Genomic DNA, 8,839 nt, shown 5'->3' on the forward strand with positions numbered 1-8,839 from the left:
TATAAATATTAATATTATATACACATATATATTATACGGGATAATTTCACAAACCTCCCCTGAATTAGCGTATGGAAAAATGGAAAACTGGATAATTTATGAACGAAAGCCATAAAGAGCTGGTGTTTTATTAGACAACTGATTTATTTTTATTCGATAAATAAATTCTTTTATGGAAAAGGGTACTGTGTTCTTATAATGGACAAAAGCCATAAAGAGCTGGGGTTTTATTGGAAAACGAGTTTTAATATATTTTATCCGATAAATAAATCCATTAATGGAAAAAGGGGTGCTTTATTCTTATAATGGAGGAAGATCATAAAGAGCTGGTCTTTTATGGGAAAGTGATACATTACGGAAGTGACCGCGATTTGGTTTATGAAATTATCCCAAAATATTTAGAATTAGTTTATTTATTTATTTAAATAATTATAATATATATTTATATAATACATTATGTAATTGTACTAATATTTTTTATAATTATAGAGAATATTATATATTAATTAGTATAACTTTTAGTATATATTAGTATATTTATAATAAAAAATATAAGTATAATTATATAATATATTATTACCACATACACATATATATTATAAATATATGCACATATAATATACATTTATAAATATATATGTGGAATGTCAATGAGCTGAAGGTTAACATTTTGAGTAAAATTGGGCAAATAGGTCAAGATGCAAGAAAAAAATAGCAACTTATTATTTGGAAACGCAACTTATTATTATTCACCTTGTAGGAATGCATATGCAATCGTTTTAGAAATTTGTCTTGCTCAAATATTCTATTTATTGGAACAAGAAAACTAATCTTTGGACTTTGATTTAAAAATTGAAAGGGCAAATATGTAAAGTTGCATTCTCATAAAATTCTGTCTTTCCACATCTCTCCAACTCATACAGATTTCGTGTTGGTTAACAGATTCCATTGCTGGACTTTATTTTGGTACAGACGCAAAGCAAGGAGCCTAGCTCAATTAATGTGAACCATTGCTCCCTGACCAACTGTTAGTATTGCACGTATCCGAGAGGTTAACCAGACGGACAGATTTAGTGTGTGACATTTAGATCCTTAATGTTTAGACGAGAAGTTGCCAACAAACAATTAGAATGAAAACAGGCTAAACTTACTACATGCCAACGTTTGTAGCAGGAGTGTATGGCTGACGCATCCTGCATTTGACAACAATTACAGCCATTATCTGATAATTTTTCCTGATGTGCATTCGGGAACCTGCAGACAATAGGGTGATTTCCAACTGCGACATTTTTAGAATTTGCATAAAAAAACTCAGCTTGTATCCTTTGCAAACAAAAATAGAAGTAGGGGAAGAAAGTAGTACCAACATATATGAATTAGACAGGCCCAGTGTCTCACTAAAGCACAACAGTTTTGCTTGTGTGTCCCATCAGAAGAGAGGTTCTCTCCTTCCAATGGTTTGGAGAAGCCTCCGTACAGTGAACGGTCCATAAACTGATCTTCCTCATGCTTTCAAACTTTCCTTTTTTTCTTGCTCTGTGCATATGATCAGACGCAATTTTAGCTATCATAACGAGGTGTTGAACTATTGTGAACATAGTCCTGAACATGAATGCAATGGATAGCTCCGGAGAATATCTGTTTGGGGCTTCCCGTTTGCGCGTCACTTGCTTTGTTGTGTTATGCAGTCCAAGCTTGCTGACAACATTAACATAAAAGTGCCAATCCACACTGCCTTCTGTTACAGGTGATTGTCCAAAACGGTTTCGCTTAATGAAATCTTGTACATTATCAGCACTAGCCAATTTCTTCAGGTGTCGTACAAAATCTCCTTCAGGATCTGCAAATATGTTTTGTGTCAGGCTAGCTGAACACGCTGTGCTTACCGTAGCAAAAGCCACATTTCAAAGCATCGCGAACCGCGTTTTACCCAAATAATTGTCTTCTACAGTGTAACATGTATAAGAGGTGGGGAAGATGGCATTGTACGGCTGAAGAATGAGTAATATGGAAACAGTTAGCCCTGATCATGTTATTTGTGCATACCGGAACATATACAACATAACGATTAGTGGGTATGGTGCACTTACAGAATTAAGGAATGATTTATACGGAGAATCATCGACTAATATCGTGTTAGAGCTGTTGTACGACTTATATTCTCCCCACACATGTTTCAGGTCCTTAAACATCACCGTTTTGTTCGGATTTTCCCTAAGGCTGGTTTGTGTCATAGTGCACCGCGACTGATCCTGCACAATATTGATTGTTCCCGACTTTCCTTTATCAGAAGTCTTGCACACGGACTGACTACACACAATCGAAATAATTTGTGAATTACATCTCACCCAAACAAATAACAGTCTCTGCTCCAAACGTTCATTCATTTTTTTGGATAGACTGTCCAACACTGGTTGAATATTGTGACTGCAGAAAACACAAATGTCTTCAATTTCGATGATAACACAAAAACTTGTATTGAAGTTCCAGTTAATGAAGTAATTCAAATATAGGTTGGCGGATACCTTAGCTTTGATGACCAAACAGCCACCTCAAAATATGACAGACAGACCTTCAAAAATTCAAAACAATGTGGTCTGAAGTTAAAGTCCCGATTTATGGTCGAATGGGGAAATGCACTGCCCAGAACCACTCCATTCAAATCAAGAATAAGAAGCTTCTTCTTTGAATCATTGGCGGACGCAAGTTCTGGCGGGTTTTTTGTTACCCTTGTACCTTCGACTGGGGAAAAATTGAAGGCATACAGCATTTCAACACATGGATTTTGCATGTGAGATCCAATTTGAATGTCATAATGCGAAATCAAACAAGAGGAATTGGAAAGTGTAAAGCAAAGATCTGGGGTCGAGAATTTATTACAATGTCGTAAGCAGCAGCCCTGCAATAATGGAATAGCGGGAGTAGAAAAGCAATTTGTGAATGCGATGGTCACGGGGAGATGCATCGGAACAGAGGTACATACACTTTTTATGGTTTCCTTTATACAAGATTAATTTCGTACCAATAATTTGCAAATGCCCTAAAGAATTTAAAATTTAATATTGCCTTCATATGCAACGAACCAATTACAGTAAAGGCGAGACATAATGTACCGTTCCCTGTTTCCTGATGCCCCACATCGTTGGTAGCATCATCTTGCAAATCTCCTCTGGTTATAGCCTCATGTGCCTGTTTATTTTCTATCAGGAAAGCAGCATAAGCGAACGGGTCCGCAAGTTTCGCCAAAGCGATCTCCCAGGCAATAAATTTTCTAGCAATGACAGCATCAAGCTGTACATACATTCAGAAATAATGTCAGACGCAATAAAGTGAGCTTGCCACAAGGGGTTGTCCATTTGTGCACTTACAAATTGTGGCCGACACCCCTTTGCCCAACATTGCGCAAACTTCAAGGTGAAAACCCCGCAACTTGCTGCGTCTATCTGTTTTAGTTTGTGTTTTACAAGAATAAATGTCCAGGGTTGATTTTCGTGGAAAATTTCCATCAAAATCCATTCCTAAAAAAGAAATAAATACAGCAAGTATCGAATGTTAGAAATATGTTACCTTCTTCGGAAATGAAGCTAAGGTACGATTTTGATGTTTACTCACCACAGATTGCATCAAACCTTGGTAGAAGGTTTTGTAATTGTCCATAGAATCAACAATGTACACTTCTTTGTCCTTGACATGTGCAATCATGAGCAACCAATGATTTGAATAAATGACTGGGAAAAAAATCTGCAATCGCATACAACAAGCAATGTCGAATGTGTTAAAAGCTAAGGCATATTAGGCTGAATCCAATTCCACTAACATGCAGCTGCTACTCATATTGTATAAGAATGTTAAGGCGAGAATGATAGCTAATGTTTACCTTTTCAGGATTTGTCATGGAGTCGTCATTGCTTTGATCAACGAATGGCTTTTTGGTTGCGGGAGATATGCATGGATAGTCTAACACACATTTCAACTACAACGAAGTGATTGAGAAGCAAGTATTAGTTCCACATTTTGCAAGGCACAACAGCACATACAATAATTTTCCTTACGTACCCAAAACATAGGATTGAAGAAAACAAATTGCTTATATTGTTTCTGGAGTAAGTGAAGGTACTGGGTCACAACCTTCACAGAATGGAACAAATTCAAACATTCAATAAGAGTGGAAATACAAAGCGAGATCAGTGAACAAGGTAGGCCTGTGCAATCGCATAAAAAACTTACTTTGTCACTGAGACATGTCTCCTGAAGCATCACTTGCTCCAGTTCTTCTCTAGTAATATCAAAGAGATGCTGCCTATCTAGTGTACTGACACAGCTGTGAACAATGATTGACATGATTACAATAAAGAGATGAAAGCGAGATCATTGTTAGCCATTGACAGTACCGATAGTTTAACATACATCTGCGGGACGAGTTCTCTGACATGAAAGCATACGGCTTCTTTCAATTCATCAGGTGGTACGCCGGAAGCTTGTGGTAGACACTGGACAATAAAGGTATTAGCATATATAAAGGGGATTACAGGAAAGCGCAAGAGCTTGTCTTACATCTCGTAGAAATGGCAATGTCTCAAATCCGCAGTCCTTCACTTTGATGGCACCAACCCCTTGTAAAATTTGTTTCACTTTATCCACAACCTAGTCATACAAATATTGGGTTATCCTCCTGTGTTGCCATCGAGAAGAAGAAACAAGGAGTAAAATAACAATGTCACATACAGTTGCCCCTTTTCTGGTCTGTTCATATAGTATGACAACATCTTCAAGGTGTGCCTTTTCCCCCACAATCGGCCGCACCTCGACCCCAGCACACTTCCCCTCCTTATCCATCTCTTTTATTTCTACAAGTTTTCTATTCGCGTCCCCAGTCTGACCAATGACAGCATCAGAGGTATAGGATTTCTTCCACATCCAACCACCATCTTCACCTTTGAATGCCAGTCTTTTGAAGTACGATACTCCCATTTTTTGGGCGTAAAATCCTTTGTCAACATGGTCAGCCAAGAATGGCACATTAAAGCGCCTAAAGAGCCTGGTCAGCAACATACCAAAAGGGAGATGTGTTCTCTTATTCTCCCTGCTCTTAATCTTCCTAATCCTGTTGAGCATAGTTACAATGATCAAATTGCCTATGTTGACTGGTTGTTTGTGTAACATATGCCACAATATAACTCTTTCTAATGCACTAACGGAAGTGATACTTCCGGCTTTAGGTACAATGTTATGCGTTATTATCAGATGTAACAGCCGTGGCAACACTTTCATATACGGCGCATAAAATTTATTCTTTTTGCCCAAGTTCATAACTCTGTAACCATTTAGCCGAATCTCTCCAAGAAATTCTAGGTCATTGTACCCCTTCACAGCAACCTTATCTACATTCTTTCCGCTAATCCGTTTATAGTCAACAGTGTATCCACTGTCAACCAACCCAAACTCTGAACACAAAACCTCAGCAGACAATTCCATGTGTACATTCCTAACCACTGAACGCAGAACAGACTTCTGCTTATTTGCCCTACAGTTAGCATAGAATTCCCTAACCATTGCATCATAGCACTTGTCATTATTTCCCAGCAAATTTAACAAATTTTGGGCATTAAGATATTCCGTGATATCGATACACTCACCAGCGAGAGCTTGTACATCGACCCACATGCCTGCATACACTAGAAGACTCATACAGGCCTCCATTTTACTGCCTATGCTTGCTTCGGGATGCGATTCAATTGTTGAGTATGTTGAGCAACACAGGAAGTGAACGCGATAAATCTGATTTATTTGGACCTTGCCGCCTAAAACTCTTCGAACTGCTCCAAATTTCAGAAGGGGGGAAAGTTTAAACCGAAGCTTTTCAAGTGTGTTTACACAACAACGGAGCTTTTAATGGGCTCAACAGGAGAAACGATGAGAAGTTCAACAAAGACGAGCTTTTTGTGGGATAATTGATCAGGCGGGGACGGGCGTGGAGGGGAGGCAAACCCGATTTCGTCAAATAAAGATCAACCCGATTCGGTATTCCAGCGTGTATTCCGAAGCGGGTTATGCGGAAACCAAATTACAAGGGGTTATATTACAATCTATTCATAATAACAAATGTAATTATATATTTATATAATTTATTAATATTATATACACATATATTATAAGGGATACTTTCACAAACCTCCCCTGAATTAGCTTATGGAAAAATCAGAAAACGGATAATTTATGGACGATAGCCAAAAAGAGCTCGTGTTTTATTCAGGAACTTGTTTATTTTCATTTAATCCCATAAATAAATTTGTTTACGTAAATCGAATTTATTGTTTCCACTACAGCCATAAAAAGCTCCGTCTTTTATTGTAAATCGAGTTTATTTTTAATTTATCCGATAAATAAATTTAGTTATGTCCGAGAGGGTACTCTGTTCTTATAATGGAGAAAATTCATAAAGAGTTCAGAAACATTAACCTAAATCGATTAAATTTTTATTTCATCGGAGTGAAAAATTTATTTATGAAAAAATGGGTACTCTGTTCTTATAATGGAGGAAAGCCATAAAGAACTGGTCAATTAACGTAAATCGATTTTATTTTATTTTTACCCGATAAAAAAATTTTTTTATGGAAAAAAGGGTACTCTGTTCTTATAATGGAGGAAAGAAATAAAGAGCTGGTCAATTAACGTAAATCGATTTTTTTTTTTTACCCAATAAAAAAATTTATTTATGGAAAAATGGGTACTCTGTTCTTATAATGAAGGAAAGTCATAAAGAGCTGGTCAATTAACGTAAATTGATTTTATTTTTTTTTTACCCAATAAAAAATTTTATTTATGGAAAAATGGGTACTCTGTTCTTATAATGGAGGAAAGCCATAAAGAGCTGGTCAATTAACGTAAATCGATTTTATTTTTTTTTTACCCGATAAAAAATTTTATTTATGAAAAAATGGGTTCTCTGTTCTTATAATGGAGGAAAGAAATAAAGAGATGGTCAATTAACGTAAATCGATTTTATATTTTTTTTACCCAATAAAAAATTTTATTTATGAAAAAATGGGTACTCTGTTCTTATAATGAAAGAAAGGCATAAAGAGCTGGTCAATTAACGTAAATCGATTTTATTTTTTTTTACCCGATAAAAAACTTTATTTATGGCAAAATGGGTAATCTGTTGTTATAATGGAGGAAAGCCATAAAGAGCTGGCCTTTTACGAGAAAGTGATACTTTACAGAACATACAAGGGCGAAGATAAGCTATTTAGCTTTTCATACCAGTAATATTAACAGAGTAAGAAGTAGCGGTCAATTTATTGAAAAAACATAATTAATTTGTATACCATGGTGACAAATTTGTGCAGTAAAAGGAGTTGTCAACATTCTGTCTTATGCACTAACGATAAGGTAGGGCAGCACAAATTGCTCCAATTTCTTCATCGCAAGCGCAGCCTTCACATGTACTTTCCTCCACGTCATCGGCATCCATAGGCCATGAAGATGTTTTCCTCTCATGTGTCATGGCACAACAAATGGGCGTTGGGTTTAGAAACAAATGCTTCTTGACCCATATCATTTTCAGCAGCGCTCGCAAATTGTCACGACAAAGTTACTTTCTGGCTTTCAGAATTCTGGATTTCTTCAACCCGCTCAGCAGTCGCATACCTTTGCGCTTTAACTCGTCCCCACCAACAAAGATGTAAATTATTCCCAACGCATATGCAGCATCGGCATGGCCTGAATTGGCAGCTTCTTCCAGGCATTCCAATGCTGAGCCCTCATGCTTGTCCGTAAAATAATCAACCTAAACAGTGCAAGGTTGATATTACACTCTTCCGTAAAAGTCATGAAATAGTAACGAAAAAATCAAAAAAGTCCAGGCGGAACAGTGGCGACGGGACAAGAATTATTTACTGGGGCAGAAAGCTGCAGTAACCTGTTGTATATATCTTTTTGGGGTAAAGTGTGCAGACCAAAATCACAATAAAATTCAAATGAAATGGATGACGTCAGCTTAGTCTAGAAATTTTCGAGCAAACGGGACATCGGCCCGATGCTTACCACTCCTTTTCGATACAAGGCTTCTGGATTTTTGCTTTCTCTACACTTCTTCAAGAACCTCGACACTTGGTCATTTTTTGACCACGGAACGATTTCAAACTTGTCGAGTGACACCCGGTGGTAAATGTTGTCTGCGTCCGAAACTTCGTAAAACAATTTACAGCTGCAAAATAAGAGAAATGATCCATTAAACGCAAACGATAAGCACATGTCAAACAAGAAAACGCCTCTTCCTGTTTGTATCACCAATAGCAGAACGAACCATAGTTTTGCCCGGAAAAGATCAGTGGATGAACAAGATGCGATACGTGCAAGCACCTCGGATAGCACCTCGGTCGGAAGGGAGAGGATGGAGGTTGTTGAACTCCCTTTTTGTTCGTTGGCCATGTCCGGTTAACTCCTTTTACTGGCCACAGTTGAGTGAATCCGTCAAACGCCCAAGAATGGAGTAAACTTCAAACAACACCTACTTCCTAATAAAATCCAATAATGATTGATAAGGTGTAATATATACGGAGTTTGTGGGAGACCGACTAACCGTAGCGATAAACGAACAGAAATGGGAAAGTGGCGACTTCTCCTGCAAACGACGCAACATTCTGTCGTCAAAAAACAGTCATCCGAAACAATTTTACAAACCGACCAACGTATCTGTCAATACGGTTATTTCATACGAACGGTAACAAAACACCGATAGCAAGGGAACATGAACAGTCACGATCTACACGTACATCGTAAATTGGCGGACGTTCATCGCAGAGCAAAGGAGCTTCCACAGTGATAAATAGGGAGG

At 37.4% G+C, this 8,839-nt stretch overlaps 1 protein-coding gene across 1 annotated transcript; it reads right to left on the minus strand.

The window, feature by feature from the left end:
• Positions 1 to 7,594: 7,594 nt before the first annotated feature.
• Positions 7,595 to 8,433, minus strand: LOC140017068 (putative F-box protein At1g67623). Its single transcript, XM_072071422.1, has 3 exons — positions 8,309 to 8,433; positions 8,047 to 8,209; positions 7,595 to 7,789 (listed from the first exon to the last, which is right to left on the minus strand). Exons 1-3 carry the CDS (start codon positions 8,431 to 8,433, stop codon positions 7,595 to 7,597), a joined length of 483 nt encoding a protein of 160 aa, XP_071927523.1.
• Between the last annotated feature and the right edge of the window lie 406 nt (positions 8,434 to 8,839).

Source organism: Coffea arabica, chromosome 1e, assembly GCF_036785885.1.
Source record: "Coffea arabica cultivar ET-39 chromosome 1e, Coffea Arabica ET-39 HiFi, whole genome shotgun sequence".
Classification (NCBI taxonomy): domain Eukaryota; kingdom Viridiplantae; phylum Streptophyta; class Magnoliopsida; order Gentianales; family Rubiaceae; genus Coffea; species Coffea arabica.